The sequence below is a fragment of the Telmatherina bonti genome (genome assembly GCF_933228915.1).
Source record: "Telmatherina bonti genome assembly, chromosome: 22".
NCBI classification, from domain to species: Eukaryota; Metazoa; Chordata; class Actinopteri; order Atheriniformes; family Telmatherinidae; genus Telmatherina; species Telmatherina bonti.
In genome coordinates, this window is record NC_136631.1 from 24,929,723 (window position 1) to 24,956,838 (window position 27,116).

General features: G+C 39.5%; 1 protein-coding gene across 1 annotated transcript in view; it reads left to right on the forward strand.

Moving 5' to 3' along the window:
* Positions 1-5,051: 5,051 nt before the first annotated feature.
* Positions 5,052-27,116, forward strand: part of stxbp5b (syntaxin binding protein 5b (tomosyn)) — a 28,418-nt gene continuing 6,353 nt past the window's right edge. The window contains exons 1-24 of the mRNA XM_079262060.1: positions 5,052-5,119; positions 5,238-5,388; positions 6,479-6,576; positions 10,418-10,499; positions 11,696-11,796; positions 12,408-12,542; positions 15,418-15,481; positions 17,793-17,876; positions 18,221-18,344; positions 18,478-18,556; positions 19,159-19,313; positions 19,423-19,495; positions 19,814-19,961; positions 20,154-20,221; positions 20,324-20,364; positions 21,431-21,651; positions 21,738-21,919; positions 22,216-22,341; positions 22,531-22,682; positions 23,908-23,970; positions 24,062-24,118; positions 24,207-24,254; positions 26,183-26,233; positions 26,444-26,572. Coding sequence (XP_079118186.1) covers positions 5,058-5,119; positions 5,238-5,388; positions 6,479-6,576; positions 10,418-10,499; positions 11,696-11,796; positions 12,408-12,542; positions 15,418-15,481; positions 17,793-17,876; positions 18,221-18,344; positions 18,478-18,556; positions 19,159-19,313; positions 19,423-19,495; positions 19,814-19,961; positions 20,154-20,221; positions 20,324-20,364; positions 21,431-21,651; positions 21,738-21,919; positions 22,216-22,341; positions 22,531-22,682; positions 23,908-23,970; positions 24,062-24,118; positions 24,207-24,254; positions 26,183-26,233; positions 26,444-26,572 — 2,494 coding nt within the window. The 5' untranslated portion in view covers positions 5,052-5,057. The remainder of the gene's footprint in view (positions 5,120-5,237; positions 5,389-6,478; positions 6,577-10,417; positions 10,500-11,695; positions 11,797-12,407; positions 12,543-15,417; positions 15,482-17,792; positions 17,877-18,220; positions 18,345-18,477; positions 18,557-19,158; positions 19,314-19,422; positions 19,496-19,813; positions 19,962-20,153; positions 20,222-20,323; positions 20,365-21,430; positions 21,652-21,737; positions 21,920-22,215; positions 22,342-22,530; positions 22,683-23,907; positions 23,971-24,061; positions 24,119-24,206; positions 24,255-26,182; positions 26,234-26,443; positions 26,573-27,116) is intronic.

Below are 27,116 nucleotides of genomic sequence, written 5' to 3' on the forward strand. Positions count from 1 at the left end.
CTAAAGCTGCCGCTGGTTAACACTCACACTAAGGCAGGAACGCACAGCCAAGGCAGGAGGCTGCACCAGAAGGTCAGCGAGCTTCTGTTACATCTAGTCGGTTTATTTACATATTTCTGCCTCAGTGACGTGAGGGCTGTGTGGGCTGCCTAATAAACACCTCTGTGGAGACAATTGTGCTCATTTCAGTGACAAAACACTGATGCAGTCAGGATATTAAACAGATCAGCATGACACTCATCCTGCTGGGAAAACTCTATGACACTCCTTGTGCAACCTACTGAAATGAGAGGCCAGAAGCTGTGAAACTAATGATTACTCAAACCACACAAACGCCAAGGCACAAAGAAACAATCTCACATTTATTTCATATATTAGTTAAACACAACACATTCAACTTCTGACTTTTCTGTCATGCAACTCATGCATATAATTATCTATTAATCACTGCACAGTGAGATAAGCTAAAACTAAAAATAAGCATCACAGCATAGACTGAAGAACCATGAGCATGACCTGATTCTGGTGGAAATTTTTTAAATTCCCAAAGAGCCTTCTATGGAAACAGTGTTATATATATATATATATATATATATATATATATATATATATATATATATATATATATATATATATATATATATATATAATGTTTGTATGTATAACTCGACTATTTCATAGAATAAAGTGGTGAAAACAAACACAATACTATAAAGAGCTTTTAAATAGTCATTTCTAAAATACAAGTAAAATTCTTGCAAAATTCTTTATAATTACACATAACTTTTTTGCTGATTTACAATGTACAATGTCTCCTATAATCTTTTCCAGTAGGCCTTCTTAACTTTTTACAAAATATGAAGACATTGGTATCATATAAAAAAATGTCAGAAAGAGTCATGTTTATTATTCATGTTTATTAATAACTTTATTTGGGTATTAATATTATAACATTTGTTAAGAAACACACATCAGGTAAAGAGACATGTACAAGTGGAATGCCATACCTTAATGCAGCACCCCGAGGTGAAGTCCAGGTTCACAGCAACTGAAATGACTGTACGTATATTTCCAATGAGTACTTGACAACAAAGATGCTTTAAAGAAATATATTATCAAAGAAGAACATTTTACAAAGTATCTTTGTTTTTTTTTTTGTTTTTTTTATCTCAAGTTTGTTTTTAGTCATTATAAAATCCCCTAAATGAAACACAGACATTATCATCATCTATTGACTATTGAGTGAAATTAAATTATGGAAATTAAAATAAAAGTGTGTAATATTATATATTTGAATAACTTTGCAAGATTAAACATATCTCCATTGCCTATACTGAATCATTCCGGTGCAGGGTAGCAGTGAGGCTGGAGTATTTATCAGGCAGGAAATATATGTAGTTTTCATTTATATATCTTTTTTTTGGAACCCCCTCCTCTGTAAGCCACTCTGGTAGATGGTGGATTACTTTAAAGAATCCCTCCGTTTCTGTTTGTTTCTGTTGGTTATTAAACGGCTGTAATCAAGGTTGGTTTGCTCTTTTTTACAAGCAAGATCTTTTGCAATAAAATGTTTGACATGTGATTAAACTGAAACTGGACCAGACTGAATGTATTTAACTAAGTCAGACAGATAAACCCGGTTTGAATCACAGATAGTTGTGAAGAGTTAATAGTTGTCCTTTCTGTACATTAAACAAGTTATTTTTACACACCAACCTGTTCTTTGCTGTCCAGTAGCTGTTCTTTTCTGTGTCCTTGCTGTGCAACAAGGGAACTGTTCTACATACTCCTGCTGGCTATCTATACACAACAGACATATTTAAATGGCTTTATTTCACCATGTAGAAATATTCATGTAAAACTCTGCTTTGCTTTGAAAAAGTTATATTTATACCCTGCAGTATTTTCATTATTAATAAATTGAGGATTTTTTTTTCATGCTATCTTGCACAGATGCGTGAAAAAGAATTGTCACAAGAACTGCTGACTTATTGAAACTCAAACAAATAAATCACACACATGCATGCAAAACAACGCAGCTGCTAACATAAATGCTAAGAAGGAAGTTTAGCTCACATGGTAACTGCACCACTAGGCAAAAAAGGGGAAGAAGCAACACACAACTGTTAATTGCAGACACGCTGTATGTCCCAGATACTTGAGACCTACATTCGGGAGTCAAACAGAAATGCCAGCACCAAAACTTTTTATTTATTTATTTATTTTTTTTCCCCCATTAAACACAAAAGCTTCCTTTCACATCTTTTTGTTTATGAATTTGACAGCCTAAAGTGAAGTCTCACTCTCCACAAACAATCCCATTACTTGTGCATTATTCATACTGCCCCATTTTATCTGCCTTCCAGTGAACATTTTCTCTGGCAGTGCCATTCATATATTCATGATTGCATGAAAATTTCAATTTAATCAAACCTGTAAAAAGGCTGATGTGGTTTATTTTTCTTTGTCTTTACCTTGACGATAAAAGTGTCTTTAAGATGCACAATCTATTTTTCCAAGGAGTGAAGAATGTAGCACAAACTGTTTTGTACATGGAGTATTGTATGAAGTAACAAAATGGTTTTATATGGCACAGATATAATGTACTTTAAAGCATATAATGAGTCCATCTTGTTTGAAAATTTGTGTTTGCATGTTAGTATATTCAATAAAAAAATAAGAAAATGAATAAACCTAATGATTTAAGCCATATCACATTGTGTAGTGTCAAAACAAACAGTAAAGAGTGATCATCCATATGTTGCTGTCCATGGTGCTGAAAATTTGGCCACAGGAGGAAGCAGTCAAGCAGAACAAGTTGGGAAATAGCAGCTAATACAGAGTAGGTAGATGCTTCCATCTAGTGGAAAAAATATGCACGTGCACAGAAAGTTGGGACGAAAAAAAAGCCTTGGGATGACGTTTTCTCATGATATATGTAACATATGAGATTATAGCAAAGATAACGTGATTCCAAACCAGGAAAAAGTAAAGAATGATGCTTTGATTTAATAGTTCACTTCAAATTTGACTGAAACTTTGACTGTTATATAACAATACATAGAAAAAATTAATAAAGTATCTTTATTAAATCCTTTAAATTATGAGATACATTTATGTTTAGAATAAAATTAAAATAGAAATACAGATTCCTGTATTTTGAAAAACAGCTAACCATTAGCATGCTGTATCAATGGCAATTGTTATGCAGAAATAATGTCTTAAAAGTATCCAAACATGACATATTAATCAATAACTTTGTATATTTTCCACATTATGGGACCTTCATCTTTACATTGTTACTGGCTGAGGCTGTCTGTCAGTGCCATTTATGTAAATGAATATAAGTTGAATAAAGAATTTATTTGCCAAAATGTATATAATAGTAATATATTAATGGGTATCCATTTCACATCCATATGGTAGGTGACAATTTAATGGAAACATGAAAGGTTATATCAGCCCTGCCTTGTGATGGTGTGGGGATATATTTGGTATCATTTGAGCCTGACTTTACTTCAGACATGTTTAAACTCTGCAGCCTACCTGAATATTATTGCTGACCATGTCAGTCCCTTTATGACCACAGGGTGCTCATCTTCAGATGGCTACTTCCATTACGGTAACATATCACATCACAAAGTTAAATCACCTCCATCTGGTCTCTTAAACATGACAATAAGTTCACTGTATTCCAGTGATCTCCACGGCCACCACATCTCAATCCAATGGAGAGGCTTTGGGATGTGGAGGAATGGGAGGCTCTGTGAATGGAAATGTGTAATTTCATGAAAGAGAAAATAATAAATATTAATTTAATGCCATGTGGTTTACTTTATCATAAAACAATCACTTTTTCCCCTCTTTGACAGTGCTGTTTAGTTTTATAATTCAAGTTGTGCCACTATTTTATTTTTTTTTTTCCTGTTTGAAATATTAGCATGTAATGTATGGAAAACTTACAAAAAATACAGATAATTCAACTAGGCTTTCCTCTTTTTAGTTAACCAGGTTTTCTAGCTTTGTGTCTAATTCTCAGTGGAGATTAAATAACCCAGTTTTTGCTCCTTTGGGAATGGAAGAAAGGAGGAAATGTGGCCCATTTTATACGCACACACATTAACTGGGAAATTACAACAAAAGAATATCTTCATATCATGCTCCTGCAGGGAAAACTAGATGAAAACATATGTGGGCTTTTTTTCCACAGCTGCTGTATTATTTGTTGGTACTTTTGATATTTTAAGGCTTTTAAAGGTGACATGTGATCTCTCTTTTTTTGTGTGTGTCATAGAGGCGAGGCAGAAAGGCTGAGCAGAGCTCCTCAACCAGCAGAGGGCCACATTGCACTGTGAAAATCTAAACATGAAACTCTTATGGGATAATGCTCAGCTCCAACAGATATTCTGAATATGAGAGAATTTATTTTAAGGTTGTGACAAAATTAGGTATTGATACAAGTCACAGAGGGCTAATGTGTACGTTTAGTGCATGATAGATGGAAGCGATTGCCCATTAAAAGATACATTTAAAATAATGAAAAATGTCTATAAATGATGACACTCATATTTTTGTAATTAATTTGTTTGTTCGTTTTTTCTACTTATAAATTCATTTACCGGGTAAATGATTTTCATATTATTTGGATATTTCTTCTCAGCATTGTTCTCAGATATTTTGTCTGACAGCTTGATCACATATACAAATAAATGTCACAGTAACGGGACAAAAATTACAATAAGAACTATTAAACGTGTCATTAAAGTAATCGTTAATGCAGCGCAGATAACAAAACCAAACATAACAGTACATGCTCGAGGTCACACATTCTGTGGGGTTACAGAATACACCGTAACACCAGCCCTGCATCCGGGTGACCGCAGAGCGCAGACTCAATCCCCACTGCAGTTCACTGCGTTTCCGTAGCCAGCTTGCTACCCGCTGAGCCCTGGCTGGGGAAACAGCTCGCGGAAACGATTGATCCCAATCGAATAACACCAAAGCTGGTTACTTAAATGGCAGATTAACACTAACATCGGAAAGGACTCGCTAAGTCAATGCTCCTGAATCGGCTTCTTTTGGAGAGTGCGCTGGCAACACCCTCCGTAACATGTGAGATGTATGTAGAAATATATTAACTGTGCGTTATTTCTGCTAACTAGCTAGCAGCTACCCCCCCCCCTCAATCCAATTAATGGTAGCTCGCTTGATCCGTTCTTTCAACCCTGTAACCGGAGGAAAATGAAGAAGTTTAACATTAGGAAGGTGCTGGACGGCTTGACGGCGGCGTCTTCTTCCTTCTCCTCCTCCTCCGCTCAGCCAGGTACTCCCAGGGAAAACGATGCTGTTCAGGAGACTCTCCAGACGGAGCATTTTCAGCTTTGCAAGGTAGGTCTCCGGTAATAACAGCTAACATTGGCGGACTGTGTTTGCACTCTGTGACAGTCAGATGACAGCGGCGTGACCAAACATTAGCGTTATTCAGCACGGCTCAGTGATATGGAAAACACACGAGTGTGTGCAAACAGCAGCCCATTCTGAAGGCATTAAAGTTTTGGTTAAGAGTTATAGTAACAGGAACGAGGAATCGTCTGTAAAGACTGACTACTTTGCTTAGCTGTGTCCTCTGCATTTTGTCTTTTTAAATGTGAAAGAAAACAGAATATTACCATTAATAAGGACACGTGGGTTTTTGTACATTAAAAACTACTCCTGCAAACTGAAAACCCTTCAGTGTGACTTCTCTGTTTTGGGGAATAAAAGTGCAGCTAATCTGATCATGTGCAAGTTAGAATAATAATTTTATCCAAAATATAGGTATGTAAATGATAGATATCCCCATTTTACTTTTTTATGCATTGCAAAAATGACAATTTCGAGGATTACAATTTGTCCTTCAGATCTCAGCCTCTCAGGTTACTTTGCAAGGTTTAGTATTTCAGAGTTCATTAGGAGAGCCAGCCCACCAGCTTCTTCTCCAGCTGGGAGCAGAGCAGGTCAGCTCCCCAGGTTACAGGGCCATGGCATCACCTGTTACATAATCCTGATGCAGGCTGCCTTGAGCATATGGATGGCTGTGCAGGGTGCTCAACCTGAAACAATTGAGTTATAGATGCCAGATGATGATAATATTTTGGTGACTGGAGTACTGCAAGTTCCTGGCAATGAGCTGCAGCTCAAAGGCAGCAAATGAGCCAAACGATTGTAGGCCATTTGTATGTATTTACAGTAATGCTGTTATTTTGCAGAAATGAGCATGCACGCATGGCAGATAGTTATCAGCAAATAATCATGTCCCCGTTTCTATGCTTACATTTTATCTAATTTATTTTGATAATGAGTCAAATTTCCCTCATTGATGGATTACATTGCTTGGAGATTATGATAATGTTTTTAGCCACAAATGCCAGCTTGACTGTGTAGGAGATGATAGATTGGCTGACTGGAGGTCTGATGTAAATTCTGCTCTCTCCTGCAGACTGTGCGTCATGGCTTCCCATATCAACCATCCTCTATGGCTTTTGACCCCGTGCAGAAAATTTTGGCTGTTGGGACTCAGACTGGAGCTTTGAGACTGTATCCTTTTTTGTTTTTTTTCTGCATGAAAACGAAGAGGGTCACAGAAGGAGAGAAAAGTTCGGGTGACTTGAGTTATTATAGTTTTCTTCCATCTTCTGCTCTTCCATATTTTGCACACACGTACACAGAGACACGACATGAATAGCTAAACTCGTGGAGTCATCATACGAGCAAGACGCCACATAGCGTACCTTAGTCAAGGGAATTCACCCAGGAAATTATCTTTGTTTTCCTTTTTTTCTTTTTTTTTTTTTTTAAACTTATTTTGCTGTCATTCACTGCAGTGGAAAGAAAACCCATGCCATGCTGAAGGAAGTGTGGAAGCACATGCTAGGGTGTGCTTCTTTGCAGCGGGCAGCCTCCTTCGCTCATTAGTGGCATCTCTGCAGTTGCATGAACAGCTCCTCCACCATATGTTGAGGAGCCAACCCCTTTGACTGCGCTGGCCAGTCAGTGCCAGGATGCCACTTCATGTGTGCTGTAAACATAACTGGACTTGCATAACATGAGCAATCCCTCCCCCTCTCCCCATGCAGTTGGGAATTAGTTTTGTTTTTGTTTATCTGTTAAGGATAAAAATGTGCTTTTGCATCTAACTCAGAAACTTCTGTCAGTGCCGATGGATGTGAGAGCACTGTACGCCGCATGTGTCTCTCTGCTCATATCCACGGCACCCTCTGGGTCGACCTGTTAGCGTATTAACTCGGTGTTTCCCTTTGTGTTGATATCCTGCTTGGGAGGCCCATCTGCTTTGTTTAGATTTTCATTACAAGTGGCTTCTTCCTCATTGTTAGCCACTCTCCTGATTAAGAGAGTGTTTCATTTTCACACGGGCAATTCGGAAAGAAAACTAACATACACACACTGCTTCCATGTTGCCCTGGTGTGCAAGGTGAAGCTGATGGGATTACCGTCACTCAGGCAATTGGTCCATTCATCAAAAGACGAGCTGTATCGATCCATCTCGCTGCCCCTGGAGTTTGGAAGCGCTGCCACAGCTCAGTAGACATGAGCTCAGTGAGGTGTCTACAAGCAATAAACGTCTGCTTTTACAAGATCTGTCTCTGCTACAGTGTTTTAATCAGTGTGTTACTGTAGACAGCTTCCTGCTCTGTCCAGTTCTTGTTTTGGCCAAGGGGTCATTGGTGTCAGAGCGGAAGAGCTGTATTCCTCAAAGTTTCTTTTCTTTTTTTTTTTTTTAATGCTTCTGCTGCTGCATGTGACTGATCATGCTAGAAGTCAGAATGTTTGTTGAGCTTCGAAGTGATCCATCTTCAACCCTTTTGCTTCCTCTTTTGAGCAAAAAAAAAAAAAAAAAAACTTCCTGCCCTGATGATAATCATTTGACTTCTTGATGAAACCTCCTGTTTTTGAAATGCTGTGGTCTACCGCCTCGGTTTACCAAATGGAGAAGTGTTGCTTAAACAGGGGGGTGACTTCAGTGTGTGAAGAGTTGAGACTCTTTGGAACAAACAGGAAATCCTTTGTAAACGTTAAAGGAACCCAGTGATGGGAATCTTTTTCCATTATGTGTAATGTGCTGAAGCATGATCACATGATTAAACATTTCTTTGGTTATGAGAAGGATATTTTGTCTGTCGTGGCAGATGCATGTAGTTCGCCGTAGCTAGCATATGTCTCGCATATTTTCTTTTGAATATCACAGATTAGTATGAATAAATACGATCATCCACATTCATGTCCCCTTTGCAGTTTTTTAGGATTGCATCTATATTTATTTTTTACATACTCCTTTAAAAGGCAGAGCATTAACCAAAAGAAAGCCCTGTTTGTTTAACATCTGTGCGATTATGCGTTCTCCAGACCTTGTAACTCGCAATCTGCAAAAATAAGCCAAAACAAGCAACCATGATCTCAAAAAAAAAATTCCCAAAAAGAAGCCCAATTTGACTGCCAGTGAGCAATCCTAGCAGCCCTAACAAAGGCATGTCTCTTAAATCAGCTGGGTGTGTTATCAGATGCTGTAAACACTCCAGTGGGACATTATATTGCAATCAAGCTGTAAACGTGTGTGTCAAACTGACCAGACTAGCGTGCTCGAATTTAATTATTCCTTACTCTGAATATGACCCTTATTAGGTGAAGGAGATGGAAGTAGTTTGTTTTTCACAACAAGGTCTACATGGGATAATTCTGTTGACTTGCACGTTAACATAGCCAGCGCCTCCCTCCCAGGACTTTATGAGAATAAAAATGATGTGAATTATGTACTGTGGCTTTTTTAACCACAGGTCTAAATCCGGTTCAAAACTAATGATAGAGAGACTCATTCTCCTCCACTGCCTTCATAAAACACCATATTAGAGTCTGTTTGGGAAAAACTGTTTTCTACCTCTTGATTTTAGCCAGATATTCATATTTTACACCAAGGAGAAATGAAGTTATTCCACACGGTGAGGTTTTTCTTTTAATTTGTCACCTAACAGTCATAATATTTGTTCTGTGATCCAGCATCCTGTGCACATCTTACCTGGACTTGTATGATCAAATAATATAAAAAGTCATAAAGACTCCAGTCAGACTGTAGTTTGCACCCGGTGTGTGTAAGATCATAGTGAAGTGTAGGAGGAAGTTCTTCAAGAATGCTCCACTAACTCACCACACTGATAAAATCTAGTTCAGAGGTTTGTCTGTTATTTCCTGCTAACTTTGAAATGTGCTTTGCTTAGCAGCACTAGTTACCTTCATTGCACCAGAGGCAGTTTACAATGCATGCTGATTAATGAATGCACATAGAGAAGTAAGCAGGAAGTAGCAGTGTAACACCGATATAAAACATTACATGGTAACGTCTTTGCGTTTAAACTTCACCTGCACTCTTATTTATGCATGGCCAGGGGGTCTGAAGCAGACTTAATGGTTCTTCCTTCTCCATTGTGGACCTGCAGAGACATGATATCCATTAATAACTCTGACAAAGGTACAAAACTTGCGAAATGAAGAGGTGGACAGAGAGGTCTTGGGTGAATGCAAGTTTTGCCTCCAGCAGCCACAACCTGGTGCCTGCTGTAAACATTTTGCACCAAAAAAAAGTCTCCTGCAACCCCACCTTAATTTGCTCAAGGAGCTGAGGGATTGTTTGATCACAGCTTGGTTAATCCTGCTCAGGCTTATTTTGCTGGTTCAGCCCAACTCAGACGCTGAACAGAAAAGTCCGTCTTGCAGCTTCACTTTGGCACGATCACTGTAACAGAGCACCTTTTTGTCTTTTGTGACCAAGACATTCTTTGTGTGATAAGATCTCACACGGCTTCCTTCTTCTTTGGAGCTGACGTCCATGACTGTGTGTGTGTGTGAAAACTTATCACAGGCTGGTGGGAATGAAGAGGCAGGCTGCCCTTTTGCAACTCTTCCCATTTTCTCACCCTTTTGGTTTTAAGTTAACAGTTCAGATAGAAAGCTCACATCTACCGTTAACGGAACGGGCGGTCTTGGTGTTTGAGAGTGGACGTGTGGAAGAGATAAGGGCTCTGCTCTTAGATTGACAGTTCTATAAAGAAAGGTGAGAGTTAAGCTAATCATGCAGCTGTCACACTGGCTGATGTGTGTGTGAACAACAAAGGCAGATGGAGCTCCCTGGTTTTATTTATAACTACGAGTGTTGTTTCATGCCCTACGCAGCTACTTTTTTAAAGGAGACAGAGCTGAAAATTTCGAATAAGCCTTTTCATGTGTTTCTGATGAAATCCAAATTCTCCATTTCTGATAAGCAGTAGTTTGTTTGAGAGGGGTTTCATCTCCCAGCCCCCCTCCTAAACTCCTGCATCACCTTTACTGGCAACTGTCCCATTTTTTCTTTGACCGAGTCAACTTTAAGCTTCGGCCGTGCGGGAGTGGAGTGCTACTGTCAGCATGAGAGCGGCGCTGCTGTCATCCAGCTCCAGTTCCTCATCAACGAGGTGTGTTGTCATTTGCTTTTAATTGCGTCCTTGTTTGGTTTTTCTCGCCTTTTCATTCCGTCTATCCTCTCCTCTCCTGCGTTTTACCAAACTCTTGGTAGCGGTATCTTTTCGATTTTTATATCAGCTGTTCACACATTAGCATTACTGGTGTGACATGCTTGTCCAGTGTCGCTGCATCTGTGTACTAAGTATATATCCACATATATCCACATTTGATTTGTTGATTTTGTGCATCTGTGCAGCCAGACTTTTATCTTTTAATGGTGTCTTCAGCAGTAGTTCTCCAGGCTTTCTGGTGGTCTTATGAAGATTTTTCTCATGATATTTGCTGTTTTTCCAGAATTGTATTTACTGAACACTGACCTGTGACTCATTCAACCATTAAAAAGACACCAAAATACAGGGATAAACCAGAGTCTGCACACAAATCACACATAATCACCTCTTTAGCTGCATCTATAAAATACTGACAATATGAACAGTTTAACAGACATAGCATTGTCTTTCAGCACCGTAGAGCTATTAGCTGGAAACATGGTGTATATTAGCAGGGTGTGCAGTGTATCCATAAAATATTTAAGGAAAGTATCTGTATCTGACAGTATCTGAAAGTGATTTCCTTCAAAAATATTTTCAAAATCCAGCGAAGGCTTGACACATGACCTAAGAGAGGCCTTTCTACCTTCTGTTTATCTATCCACTGTTCACTGCAGACTCATCAGAAATGGTCTCTACTTGCGACAACAGGGGTTGCAGAGTTATAAAGTCTTCTTCAGAGCCTGGGTTTCAACAATATTGAATATGTAAAGCTTTACTTTGACAGAAACTGGAAAAATAGGGCCGCCAACATCAAAAGAAGAGCTTTATGTCTTCCAAGAAGCCTGGAGAACTATTCCTGATTAATACTTATAGAAAATAACAAGAAAACATCTATGGGAGGGTTCAGACTATGTAAAAGAATAAAGATGCTGTTTGGTAAAGTTGTACCACTTCACTTCTCTTTTACTCGTATTTGCATTATGTTTTTTTTTTTTTTTAAATCAGTAATTTCTGTCCATATCTTACATTTTCCTGGCAATAAGTAAATAAGTAAATTAATTCATAAGAACTGTTGCACAATTTAGTTTAAACATCCAAACTACGCAACGTCTTCTGGCTGCTTCAAATCCATCTATTTGTGACCATCTCCACAGGGGGCGCTGGTGAGTGCCTTAGCTGATGACAGCATCCACCTGTGGAACCTGCGGCAAAAAATCCCTGCTATCCTGCATTCTCTCAAGTTTAACAGAGAGAGGTACCTTCATGTGTTATGTGACTGCATCCGTCTCTGCAAAGTGTGAGACTGATAATGTGGAAGCGGCCCTCACAGCTGGCCGCACGCTTCACACTCTACAATCATCTGTACCGTAGCCACTGGTGTCTTCTTGTGGTGCCGCAGCAGCTATTTTTTCCTTTACCCAGCCAGATATTTTTTTAATAACAGCTTCACCAATAGATCAGGCTTAATGCAGAAAGAATTTTCTGGGTTGACGATTTTTAGCAGCTGGATGAAACAATGTATTTACCATTTTAAAATGCCAGATGATGTGATGAAAGCCAGACAAAACAGACCCTTTATCTTTATGCTGGGCAGTTTGGTACTGTAAATGTGATGTACTAGCACATATGTCTTCCACTCGGTTGAGAAAAGACAGCAGTATTTACTCTGCTGTTCTTCCCCACTGAGCTATAAATAGTCTGGTTTCATTAGAGTGACACAGTGCAAGGCCTTTGTAATTAAATGCTAGTCATTCACTACTCCTTCTAGTTGAACCAGCATGATTAGGGACAAGCAGGGGTCCTTTAATGGGACTGAGTCATGAGATAATGAAAAGCCCAGTGGTGATGCATCCTGATCTCTTGCAGAATCACATACTGCCACCTGCCCTTCCAGAGCAAATGGCTGTACATCGGCACAGAAAGAGGAAACATCCACATTGTCAACGTGGAGTCCTTCACCCTCTCAGGCTACGTTATTATGTGGAACAAAGCCATCGAACTGTGAGTCTGTATTGCACAACTATCATCTTCTTCTCTCTCTCCTCCTCATTGGCCATTTGCATATCTCCTCTGTGCATGTGTCCCGTCGACACTCAACCAGGAAACTCCAAAACGCAAAGGAATGTGGAGGCCTATGTGTTTGCAGATATTGTGTTGTGTAAGCTGAGAATACTGTACCTCTGATCAGTGTGAAGGCGGCGTGAAAGTGGTGGTTGTGCCATGCCAGGAGTTGTTGGTGTGACTTCTGGAGGTGTTTGCTGCCTGATTTAACAGAACTTCTCTGATAGAAGGCCTTACTTGATAACCTCAGTGACTTACCTTGTGTGTCACACACTCTTTCATGTAAACACCCACTGAGAAGTTCACATGGTCATGTTAAAATTTGCTTCTTTTTTTTTTAATGTGTATTGGATAGCTTTCAGGTAAAAGTAGATCTAAAACTGTGAGAAAGTTTTAAATGTCCCAGTTATAAAGATGCCTCATTCTGTGTTTAGCTGCAGTGTGCAGTGAAAATGTGCGTCAGATATCTTTTCAGAGCAGAAAAGTTTGGCTAGAAGATGTTCTTTCCAAGTAATTTTTCCACTGCGCCCACAAGCGAGCTAAAAAAAAAATTGATTTTAGTCTGTGACTGGCAGCTGAAATGGGTAGTAGTTTGTGTGCGTAGCTGCAGGTGAAATCTGATAAATTGCCGCTCTGGATCTGGGAGTTGAAAGTGTCAGAGCAAAGTATGCCATCTGCGTCAGAGACCGTCTGCGAGGAGAGGAAATGATTTTTGCCTGTCTGATTTGGGGAGAATGGAAAAGAAATGATGTAGTGTGAAATCTTAAACATAATAGCCGTTTCTGATTGTCATTTCTGTGTCAAAAGGTGGCCAAATCTCTGACAGAAATATCTTATTAAAGAAAATTTGCTCCGTAGTTTGTCTGTGCAAACTTGTGGGTTCATGTTCTCCTGCAGTGGACAGAAATAGCCTTTATGGCCTTTACCTATTTGTTCTTTAGATGAGCTCAAGCATATCCATGTTGCATCAACTTGTAATCAATTAATATACATAAATAAAAACATTAAACTCAGTTTTATTTAACAGCTTTTATAACATGGTTTCAGCCTACATTTTTAGTCTGGGTCGCATGTTTGTTTTTTAGGTGTTTGTGGACACAATGTCACTTTTTTGTATTTTGCCTGTGTGTGCCACCAGGTTGTTTAGAAGCAATCAATATGCAAGTAAATCATAGACTGGAAACAAGTTGTGCCAATGTGTCAGGAGCTATCATAATTATTTCTCTTTTCATAATATAATAATATCATAATTATTTCTCTTTTCTAAATTAAATGAAGTAATTAATCACTCAAAGGGGTGTATTAACCATAAACTTTAGGGTTACACATCTTACAAAGAAGGTATTTGATTCAGATTTGTTGGGATGCCAATTCTATTTAAATTGTGATTATTACAATTCTTCGGTATTGCTGATTTTTGTATATTATAAACCAAAAAAAAATATCTAAAACTTTTTTTTGTTTGTCATTTTTCTTGATTTCAATTAGGAAAAAACAACACAGTTGCCAGACCATCATTTTGCTGCTTTTTTCAAATAAATAAAAAAACAACAAAAATTTTCCAATGGATAGTTTTCATTTATTTGAAAAAAAGGATTTTTTTAAACTCAATAATCAATTTTAAAATTGTGAACCAAAAAAATCCAGATTTTCGATCTTTAATTAGATTTTCCCAACCCCTAGTATTTTCATAGCAGAATTATTAAACCTCAAACCTCACATTATCTTATGCAAGTCAAGGCAACTCCAAGCAGTAGGTGCATCTTTCTTACAGTGGATAATCAGGAGGCAAGGCTCCTTAATGGATGTAAATTAAGTATGCTTTTCACTTACTGGAGACAAAAGTGAATAGAGAACACCCACAGACAGGCAGCAGATGAAGATGACTGCAGCAAAGGCCTGGCAAGGCATTTCAGTAAAGGAAACTTCATATTGGTGAGGTATGTGGGTTCCAGATTACAGGCATTGACTGGAAAGGAATATTATTAACTAAATATAAAAAGTATGTGTGTGTGTGTGTGTGTGTATATATGTATATATATATATATATATATATATATATATATATATACACACACACACATTATATATATATACATATATATATATATATATATATATATATATATAAAAAATATACACACATATATATAATAGTACCTTCAGTTGCATGTTCAGTGCTTCCTCTGGAACGTTTTGGTGTGCAGAGGCGAAAAAAACCCCTGTATTTGTACTGTCTGGCTTTTTAGTTTCTTATGTCGATCCCTAAAAGCGGTATTGTACTGATGGTGCGTTATGCTGCGGTGACAGAGGTTCGTCTTTTGGTCTGTATCTGCCTTTTATTCGCTGCGACATCTCTGACTGTATTGATTCATCAGCAGCAATGAGCTCATTAGCCGCTGGAGCCAGACCACACTCATTGGCAGCAACACTTTCTTTAGGCCAGACCTTCACTTCCTCCATGCCCCTTGCTCTGTTGCCACGGTGATCCTGTCTCCACACACTGTAATCGCTCATAGACCCTCATGTGACCCTGTGCTGTCTCTCTTTCTCTTTGCTGGTCTCATATGTCACGCCTATTTTTCTGTGGTGCAGATGTACATTTTCCTCCAATAATCTTTCTCTTTATCTTTGTGAGTAGCAGACATATTGTGCTTTATGTTTTTGTTTTTCTCAAAAAGTAGCTTTAAATACATTTTCTAATTTTCCCCTTATCTTAATTACCCTTCCAAGTCTCAAAGTATCGTTCAGATGCATTTAAGCCAGACCATCAAATCCAAATATTTTTATGTCATCTCTCATTATTCCATCACAGATCCACCAAGACGCACCCAGGGCCTGTCGTGCACATCAGTGACAACCCCATGGACGAGGGCAAGGTAACAGTAATTCTAGCACTACATAGCGTGCACAAGGACGTCTAAGACAAAAAAAACAAAATATCCAATATCAGATGGCACTTCTTCTGTTTTTCTGTGTTTAAGTGCCTCAGTGCAGTTTCCAGTAATAACATAAAAAACAGTCTAATATTGTGTATGATAGGCTGTGGACACAGGAGCTCTGGGGGCCTCCTGTATTGTCTGATACTAAGATGCTGACAGTGGGTTCTTCGGGTTAAGTGAGTTACAGGGAGGGACTCTTGTGAATCGGTTTTGTCATGGCACATATTGAAGATGCTGCATTGTATTGGGATGTGGGGATTTTATAGATTATATCAAAGTCTTGAAGTTTTTGTCATGGTCCTTAAACATTTCAAACAATAGCAGGACCTTTTCTGCTACTGGGGGGAAGCCATCGCCATCGCAGGCTGTTATGTTAAAATAAGAGCTGTGGGATATGCATGGTCTGGGAAAACTGTTGATCCAGTAGCTGATTGGTATATATGGCTGTGAATATAATAGAATATTTTAAGATGTGTAACATTTAACAAGCCAGAACAAAAACACAGCAAGTCAGTTCAACAGTCTTTTTTTTTAGTTAAGATGCCAAAAAAGTATTGTGATTTTAATAAATATGACCTGGGATTTCAATATTTCTGGCAAATAAAATGTAAGGAGAACTTTTCTTGGTCAAAAAGCTGCTTCTTCCCACAAACTGCTTTTTCAGTAAAGCAGAACAGTTTTTATAAACAGCTGATATGGGATTTTATTTTCTTTGTATTTTTCTTACCTTCATTAACCTGATAAAGGTAAAAAGAACATTATTTTAAGTGTCCTCATTGGCTTTTTTTTTGTATTAGGAAAATATGACAAATATAGAATTTTATAGCAGCGACACAAAGTTTGCAGAGAGGCAAATATGTGAAGAAAAGTTTATTTAATATATAAATACAGCACAGACATTATTCTGGAAGATTTTACTGTTACTTGGTGACAGGTGAGGGTGTCACAGTTGGGTATAAAATTAACTTCCACCAATGGTGTAGTATTTCCAAACAAGGATGAACTCTTGCTCACCATTTTGTGCCACGTTTGATCAGATAATAAAAAAAACAAACAATTAAATCTCTTTTAAACAAACAAAACAAACATTTATTTTTGAAAAGATTTCTTTCGAGATCCTGAATCTTTTCAGGAAATCCCAGTCCATGAAAACCATGGGTAGAAACCACTAGTAGATAGCCAAAATTTTCCTTCCCTCAGGCCGCACAGCATGAGAAGCTTCTTTGGTAAAATGATCAATTTAGCCATCAGAGCTCAGCATACCTCCTAAAAACCCGTCACACTCACCACAGTCTGCTGCTGATTTCATTATTTAATCCAAAAACTGTCACTCAGATATCACCTCTGTGTGGAAATAGTGCTCTTACATATACAGAAAGACAGCTGACAGATGTTTTGTGGTTAAAAAGTTCATGATTATTTGACTTTAAGGAAAAAATGAGGGGAAGAAAAAAAAAAAAACATTCAACATTGACAAACCAGACAACCAGCTTGTTCTTTTGTGGATGAAAATGGTTAAAAAAAAAAAAAAAAAAGCAAGACACCCACTTATTATTGTAAAAGGATTTTAAGAAATCTTTATTGACAATGAGAAGTAGAATCTGGCTGAAAAAAATGGTGTTTTTGTGTCAAAGTGCTCCAGTGTCCATGGCATGGCGAAATAAAATGTGCTCAAAGATACCATTGAGACAGGTTTGTGTTGCAGCATTGTGCACAAATATCAATTCCCCTACAAGATGTGTGGTTATTTCGGCAGGGCAGTGTCGCACAACTCGCAGCAGTGTAGCTTCATAGAACCGGTGTGTTTGAGTGACCCGTCTGCTGTCTCCTTTTAAAAATGTATGGCGCATGATAAAAAGGAGAATCAGACAACCACAGAATGCTGAGCAGCTGAAATCTTACACTCAGCAAGAGGAAACACACATTCCTTCCCACAAAACTCACAACTGGTACCTTTAGTTCCCAAATCTAACAGAAAGTATAATTAAAAGTAAACACATTTTATATGATATTATATTAATGAAAGATTTCAGATGTTGCGTCCTGGAGAACTTTACAGCTTTTTCTGGAATTTGGTTGGTTTAATTGCGATTAAAGTGGGAAAGAAATGGTAAAAAAACAATGAATAAATGATGTGGCTCATAAAGTAACGCATAATGTTTTATTTTCATGCATCCTTTGAGCATCACAGTAATGATTCAGTCATGTTAACAGATTGAGCTGTGCTTTGCTTCTCTTGTTATTGCAGCTTCTGATTGGATTTGAGTGTGGGGTAGTGGTGTTGTGGGATTTGAAGTCCAAAAAGGCTGACTACCGCTACAATTACGACGAGGTAAGGCGGAGTGTTTTTTGTTTTTGTTTTTTATCCCTATTCATTTCCTGTTATCAGGAAACTGGTTTGCTCAGGATTTTCTTACTGTTGAAACATCTGGGCTTGTGTTAAGACAACGGTTCCCAAATGTTTTGTTGCGAAACCTGAAAAAGCGGCTCGACAGGTCTCTCTGAGGAGCTTTCATTTTGAACACGGACGTTATAAAATAAAGCAAATGTATTAAAAGTTAGGAACACACTCATACACACCTTTTATTGTGAACAATTTCCAAAACTATGAACCGTACATGAGTTTGGGAGTGCGTAATGTATCACAAGCTAATCATATGCTGCTGCGTCTCTCAGGCAATCCACTCAGTTGCCTGGCACCATGAGGGGAAGCAGTTTGTTTGTAGCCACTCTGATGGCACTTTGACCACGTGGAATGTACGAGCCCCAGCCAAGCCTGCACAGATCATCACACCACATGGTAGGAACTCTTGTGTATATACAAACAGAGACATGCTAAGTGGAGGAAATGTTGGTCCCTTTAACCTTACAAATGTGACTTGTTCTAAAAATGGTTCATATGCGGTGTACTTGTGTACCTTGACTTTCAACAGGAAAGCAGCCTAAGGATGGAAAAAAGCCAGAGCCGTGCAAGCCTATCCTGAAAGTAGAGTACAAAACGACAAGGGCTGGGTAAGTGTGATGGAAGAGAGTTCCCACCCATCCTCTGTCTTAGCTTATTGTGTCTGAATCAGTATCCTGTGCTGAAAGTGGTCTTTCCTGTTGGTCTACGTAAAGTAGACGAGTCAGGCTTGTTGACGAAACCATTTTGTGGATGAAAATGGCATAAAAAGCAAAAAAAACCCATATTATTGTTTCAGTGTGATTTTTAAAAAATCCTTTATTTGCAAATGATACATTTTTTACCCTGATCGGTATAATTGCAGCTGATTTGTAAAAAGATGTGGATGTCAAGGTTGCAGAGTAAAGGGACAAAACTATCGTATGAAAATATGTTGGAAATGAACAATTTCACTGAAGCTGATCTAGTTTTTTTCTGGTTTGACTCAAGCATTTGAGGACAGGTATTAATATAGTTGTCATAATGATTAAAAAGTAGGCTCCTTCTTTCATGGATCCTCCTAAAAACGGGCCAAATAGTCTCCAGAGAAAGCACAACATTAAAATCTTGCTCTCCCTTCTCTCCCTTTTACCGCCGCATACGCCTAGTAGCTGTTTTAATTCACATGTGTAATTGGACAAGCACTTGAAATATTTGTGTTTACTGAACCTAGGGACCCTTTCATGGTCCTGTCTGGAGGTCTGTCTTATGACACTGTGGGGAGGAGAGCCTGTCTGACTGTGATGCATGGGAAGAGCACTGCCGTCCTGGAGATGGACTATCCCATTGTAGATTTTCTAACGCTGTGCGAAACTCCATATCCGAACGGTGAGCCTAGGAAATCTACTTTGGACAGGCTCTGTTCATTTGTCTCGCCTAATAACTCACCGAGGACATCTCATTGCCTGTGTTAATTTTGTGCTGTTTTGCTGGCCAGACTTTCAGGAGCCTTATGCTGTGGTGGTCCTCCTCGAGAAGGATTTAGTTGTAATAGACCTGGGACAGATTGGGTAATTATTCAACTTCTACAAATGTGACTAAACCTATGTCTGTCTTTCTTTTTCTTTAAATATTGTCATGTTTTTGTTACTGTTACTTCACAAATTTATATGTATTTTAATAACAAACGGAAGACAAGAAAGTGGGGTTTTTTTTGGTTTTTTTTTAAACCCTTTCACAAAGCAGATTTATTCACTTCTAAGAAACCTGATCCGAATTCTCCAAATTGTTTTGCAACGTTTAAAGTTGTTCTCCTTATATCACTTTTATAGAAAAATGCATTTCCATATTCATTTAAAAATGGAAACCACGGCTCATTGTCATGACAGGTACCCGATATTTGAGAATCCATATCCCCTGGCTATCCATGAGTCCCCGGTGACCTGCTGTGAGTATTTTGCTGACTGCCCTGCTGAACTTATTCCTGCACTTTACTCTGTCGGCAGCCGACAAAAAAGACAAGGTTACAGCAAGAAGGTAAATGACTTTTATCTGTTTTTAACTTTAGTTTACATTTAATACTGTTTTGGTTTTAGAAACATTCTGCATGTAGAGTACTTACTTGAAAGCAAAAAGAATTTATGACAAAATAAATACACAAATACAGGCAGGACCAGGCAGCTGCTGATGTTGCAGTTTATAATTAAATCAGCTTTCTCATTTTTACAGGAATGGCCCATTAGTGGTGGAAACTGGGGCCAAGGCACACAGAGTTACCCAGAGATTGTAATCACAGGGTCTGTTATCGATAAAATCATTTATGATGCATGTCTGACATTTAATCACATGTCTACGTAATATTCCTTCTTATTTCATCATTTCCTGCTTCCCCTCCACAGACATGCTGATGGGTCAATCAAGTTTTGGGATGCTTCTGCATGTAAGTGTTTGTTTTTGATGGTTTTAGTTTTTAGGAAATGGATATTAAATGCCAGGTTTATCAATAAATTTTTTCATTTACTTTAGCAAAACCTACACTGTTGACTTGCATGATCACAAATTTATGCAGAGGATAAGAAACATCTTCTCATGATCCGTTATGTTTTGTGTTCAGCTCTGAGAAAAGATTAGACAAACAAGTTGTTGTTTGGACACCTAGGAGACGCTTTCAGCTCCCGCAGTCAAGAATGGGACAATAATGTTGCGTGCGCGTGTGTGTGTGTGTGTGTGTGTGTGTGTGTGTTTCCAGCAAGTGGGCCTATTGTTTAAGTAAACAACATTATTTGTACTAAAGCCTTTTTATAGACAGTATGTAGAAAAGTCAGGACTTTCTCAGCGGTTCACACGAGGACTCTACCGTTGGAGACTTTTTGCTGCAGATGCATTTTTCACAGCTGGAAATATTAGCGAGCGGTGCTGGGGCAGAGTGCACGGTGGGGCAGGACGGGGATGCAGTAAATCCTCTGGAAGGTTAATTGCTACATTCACACCTTGTGTCACTTGGCTGTCCTCCACAAATGTTACTAAGGCGATGGCTGGGAAACCACAGCAGTTTTCACGTCGCTTTTCTGAGAAATGTTTGGAATATTTCAGGTCTGCTGCATATGAGGGAAACCTGGTTCAGCAGTCTCCAGAGGGACCACCCCAAGAGCTTAGGCTGCATTAGACACGGGTTTAAGTCCTAAATGTTTAATGAAACAATAGGTGAGGAAGAGAAGATGGCATCTCAGCCTCCAGATGTCATAAACCTGGAGATTATTTGACATCAGGAAAAGTTGTGGAGACAAATGGCTGAAAGGGCAAATAAATGTAGAATTTGAACCGAATAGCTTTTCTGTTTCCTTTTGTTGCTTCGTGTTTATTTCTGGTCAGAGCAAATCAAACATGGACGGTAATCATTTGAGGACTTAACTGTACATTTTCATCCATCCATAATCCCTGCGGCAGATCATGTATCCTCATGCATTTCTCTCCCCCCCCCCCCACCTCCTCATTATTCTCTTAAGTAATGCTTCAAGTGCTGTACAAGCTGAAGACTGCCAAAGTGTTTGAAAGAGCCCGCGCTAAAGAGGAGAAGCCCAGTACCGACATAGTAGATGAAGACCCGTTTGCCATCCAAACTTTGTGCTGGTGTCCGGAGAGCAGGATGCTGTGCGTGGCCGGTGTTTCTGCTCATGTCATCGTCTACAGGTTCAGCAAACAGGAGATCACGACCGAAGCCGTTCAGGTGGGTCATGCTGAGTATTCAGAGTCGGTTGAGGTGGGTGCCACATCTAATAAGGTGTCCTTTCCTCTCTTCCCGCTTGTGTTTAGCTGCTGGAGGTGCGGATGCAGTGTGAGTTTAACGATGCAGATTCTCCTGATCCAGGAGGAGAGCAGACCCCCACTGTGCCAAACCCCGCTTCCTCCAGCCCACAGGAGAGTGAGCCTCCCAGTCTGCCCACTACAGGCAATAACTCTTCCGAAGGACCCCGAGACAATATACCATGCCTACAGTATGAACAGCTTTAGTTTTTTTTTTCCTAAACTGCTTTTGTCACTGTAAAGGAATCTGTCACCAAGCAGGCCAAACACTGCTGTCGAAAAGCCAATAAGGCTTACGGTCATCACTCCCCTCCCTCCAGAGCTTCCAAATCATTACTTGAAAATGATCCTGTCTTGAAAAGTTCTGAAAATGCTTTGACAGTAAAAGGTGGAAGGGGAATAAGCGGCTGGCTCACCCAGAGGGTTGATAATTCATGCCAGTGTAAAGTGCAACATGCTGTCTCATCCTGCTGTGTGTTTGATGCAGACTGCGGAGCTCCCCGCTCAAGCAGTTTCCGGGCTACCAGGTGGAGCTGCTGATCCAGCTGGTGTGGGTGAGTGGGGAGCCGCCTCAGCAGATCACCAGCCTGGCAGTCAATTCCTCCTACGGCCTGTAAGTCTCCACAGCTGCTACATGTGATATTTTGACACGCTATCATTTCCCTTCATTCCCACACCAGTCTTCCAGGCAGTGTTGATGTCTGTGTGTTACATTTTAATCTCATCTGACCCGAAAGGGTGCAGATTACAAAAATTTTGTAAGCCAGTAAAGCCTGCAACGATCCCTCCGGGTTTCTTTCAGTGTGGTGTTTGGAAACAGCAACGGCCTGGCTGTGGTGGACTACCTCCAGAAAACTTTACTGCTCAACATGGGGACATCGGAGCTCTACAGCCCCTCCGATCCCTACCAGAGGCAGCCTCGCTCCCCTCGTAAAGCACGACAGCCCTCCGGAGGTGAGCTGCAGTCCTCCAATTACACCCCCCCACCCCACCACTTGGGTTTTTTTTTCCTCCTCTAACACTGCAGTGTAAGTCCACCAGCTAACATTACTGAAACATGGTCAATGCTCTATTCATTCGCTGCAAACCCTTCGTTTCCCTTTGTGATGCTAAACTGTGTGAGGGTGCGTTGGTGCGGCAGAGCTGACACTTGGCAGCTGCTCCGACTTCGCACCTTGAGCGCTGCCCCCTGCAGTAGCTCCTCTCCCTCAACAGGGGGCATCACTGACAGCTCCTCCATCTGTTGAGTTGGACAGCACTGAGACGGTGGAGCGCGAGCGTGCTCGTTGGTAATCCACACAAACAGAGTGGATGCTGCATCAGAGCTGCTCTGCTGGCTTTATTATCCTTTAAGTCCTTTAACAGACCAAACGTTAAACAAACCTTGTTTAGTGTTTCAGTCCATTGTCTTGTTGTCTTTTGTTGCCTTTCTTTCTCTCTCTCTCTCTCTCTCTCTCTCTCTCTCTGCCTTGTCATCCTGTCACTCATTCATTGTTTTCTGTCTCAGTTGCCTGGTTTTTGTTCCTGATTATACATCTCAAGTTTTAATTTGTTTAGAGCTGCGAGATTTTTACTGTTTCGTCAGTTATACATTCACCAAAAAAAAACCCTCTGAGATATTCTGCTTTTTTTTGTATTCTTTTTTTTTTTCCCCTCCTCATTTGCATTTTCTGCTTTCCGGTCATTTCTGTCTCACTGTTTTCTCACTGTCGATCTCTCTCTCTCTGTGATTTGATGAAGACATTCCAACTGGTACGTCTTACATGTCCAGACTTTCTAACATGTATTCTCAGTCAGTGAAAAAACTCCGCTCATCTCACTTGAGTAAGTCCTTTTGTGTCAGAAATGATTCTCCTTCCCACTCTCTTTGTTCTCTTTAAAGCCGCCTCCTTTATCACCATTAAGATAGACTCCCTGGTTTTGGCGCAGCACCCCAAGATCTCCAAAGCTCACAGTAAAATGTGTAAACAAAACCTGGTTGTGAGTCTTTCAAGCCAGCTGCTTGTGCTAATGAACAAGCAATACCAACGCCTTGAGTTGATACATCTGCTGCTTGAGCTCTCCGTAGTCATCCTTTTATCTGCTTTTATCAGTTATATGTGTAGTGTAAGAAATGGCTTTGATAGATGATCAGACTCTGAGCTGCCTCTGCTTTATGTCTTACCTTTGGCTCCCGCAGCACTTTGCGATTCCAACGATGGCGCAAACGCCTCAGAGGACCGCTGCAAATCACCTACTTCAGGTAAGCCTCATCTTCTTCTTACCAAACACTGGGGGGGGGAAGCCAACATTCAGAGAAGCGTCGTCTTCAAACGGTGCTATTTGTCACGTAGGATCTGCATCCCCCTGCAATTCAGATGATGAAAGAAAGCAGAAGTTCATAGAGAAGGGTACTGTATTTTTTAAAGGCGTAAATTCTAGCAGTTTGCTTTTCGGCTTAATCCGTCTGATTTGTGTTTTTTTTAACCTCATTTCCAGTGAAGTTCAAAAGCAGGCGCTTTTCCAAGACGGTTGCCAATGACTTTGGTACTGTATCTTCCAGATGCATTCGCTGTGGTTACTCACTCTTCCTTTCTGAATGAAAGCGCTCTGACCGCACTGTGCCTTCAGCCCCTGCCAGTCTGAATATCTTGTGCCAATTGAAGAAGAGATTTGCAATCGAGAAATTGATTCTTTTTCTACTAATCGCATAGCTTGGGTTTTTTTTTAATTTTTTTATAGCTGTTGTGTATGACATTAATTAAGATTCTTTATTGTACGCATGACAAGGTGTCTTTCAGATTTCAGGCTTCAGATTTTCTACTGGTTTTTTTTTTTTTGGGGGGGGGGGGGGGGGTAAAATGCAGTAAGGTGTTAAACCAGTGTGCATGGATTACTGCTTGCTGATTGGTAGATGTTATTTAATCTGTTTTACTTCTTTCTCCATAGAAAATCTGCTTCCTGCCTCTGTGTTTTCAGCACTAACCTCCTGAATGTTGAAGTGAATTATTTGTCTTTGATCATCGACACTCGCTGTGTATTTCTGATTCCAGGTCTTAAGTTCAGTGTAATCTGTTGGCTATCCACTGATTATTCCTTCTCCCTCTACACCTACTCTCTTTGCATAACAATGTTCACTGAATTACAATTAACTTACTTCTCGACTGCCTCTTGCTTGGTTCGACATTACAGGCTCCCTCTCTTATGCTTCTCTGTCTCATTTGTATTTTCGTTGTTTCTCTTGAGGGTACTAACTGCAATGGGCAACTTTTGGAGAGTCATATTGGAGATTGGCAGCACTCCTGGTTGAAAGCAGAAAGTAAAATCAATCCAAATGTGCTTAGAGTCAAACTATTTCCCTTAAAACAGTACAGAGTCTCAATGGCCACATTTACATGAGAGTTTTAATTCCTCTTTAATTCTGAATAAACATTAATTCTGCTTTGAATGGATAAAAAAATGACCTTGTAAACACCTAATTCCAATTAAAAAAGACTAAATCCGAAGTAAATGGATGTTTTTTTCCCTTTTTGTTTTTTAATCCAAACTGATTAATTGCTCTTTCATGTAAACATTCATTCCACTTGAACTTAATTCTTGTTGTTCTGCGCATATTTGTTACCTTGTCCCATCACGATGACGCACATATGACATATGGTCTTCTCCCTCCTGTCTCCAGTACTTCTATCTTCCTTCTCCTCTTCAGCTGCTGAAAAGAAATGTAGCGGCACACTCGTGTCGAGCTGCTGCTTCAAAATGATCTCTTCTATTTTACAGTCCTTTGCCAGAAGCTTTTTATCCAAAGCAGCTTACATACGATACATTATTATTATTGTGGGTGGGAGGAAGCTAGAGTGCCTCCACACAGAAATGCCCCCCCTGTTCAAACCTCCTGCCAGCTGAGGCTCGAACCAGCGACTTTCTTGCTGTGAGGCCACAATGCTTACCACTATTACACTGTAATCAAAATGAAAGCGAAAATGGTTCTTATTATGTCTTTTTCCATGTTGTAGCTGAAGAGACGAGAAATCCGAATTATATTTCTGGTTGTTTATTTCTGGTAGACGTAAATACGTCACGTCTGCCTTCTGTCCAATCAGAACCCTTCCCTGCCCTCTGATCCAAAGCGGAATTGAATAAAAGCAAATAAAGATGTTTTTCATGTAAACCTCAATTCAGATTTACTATTTTGATGCAAACCCAAAGAAGAATACTTTAATTCGGAAGTGTTTAATTCCGAATAAAAAAAATCGGTATGTAACCGTAGCCATTGTTAGCTTGAGCTGTATGAACTATTTCTCCTCAACAGTTGTCCTGCAGTTAGCCTCCTCCCTCCTTGATTGATTCAATTTTTTTATCAGCTGAAATATGCCAGCAGTTACTGAAACGTTTATTTTAGAAGCTGCTCGCAAATATTTACATTTAGTTGTTATTCTTTCCTCACCAAACAAAAAGAGTATTTGTTTCTGTTGCAGCCAAGATGTCTCGGAAAATTAGCTCGTCTAGTGATCAAAAGCCAGATCTGGGTAAGCCAAAGATGAAGAATCTTTCATATTTCTGATGCACTTCATTTTTTTTTTTTTTGCAGGTTTCCATGTTGCCTTCGCAATCCTTTGTCTTTCTTATTCACAGCTGTAAAATGCATCACATAACGCAGCATGTTTGTGTGAATTTGAACTCATGTCTTTCCACTCAAAGTTAAGATGAACACGTTTCTGTATTTGCGTTGGGTGCAGAAAAGAGGTCCCAGCGGTGGTGCCCTCTGGCATGTAATAGACGCTTTCATAGTGTGAAAGCTGACAGGAAGGCAACCAGGAGGACCCTGAAATGGACCGTACATAGAACTCAGTCAGACCCCTGCCCCAGTGAGTGGACCAGTCATGGTCTGACGTGGACTGAAGTGGGATAACTCGTACTAACTCCCCCACGTCACAACAAGGGTTTTTTTGTTTGTTTTTTTTCCTAAAAATGGTTTAACATTTGACACTAATCCTCTCACAATGATGGTTTTCTTCTTTTCGAGGAAGTTCAACTTGGCTTTATTGCACTTGGCGCGAGAAATCCTGCTTTTCTTGTTTACAGTTTTTCCCTTGAGAAGAACTCACATGACGGACGATGTGTTAGCCTATCACACTCATCGCTCGCTCTGTGGGGATTCCCTGTTTTCTTTAGAGTTAAACTCATGTTTCCGTCAGTAAAGCAGAGAAGCATGAATAATTCTGTCTCCTTAAACAGCAATTCTTCATTGGGAGTTACTGTAATACTACGGGCTTCTTACAGTTTTTTTTTTTCACATTGAGAATATTTATCAGATTTAGTTACAAGAATGCAAATTGGAGGAATTAAAAGCTAATTGGATGATAAAAAATGATAAATTCTCAATGTCAAAAAACTTGTTGATCTATCCTA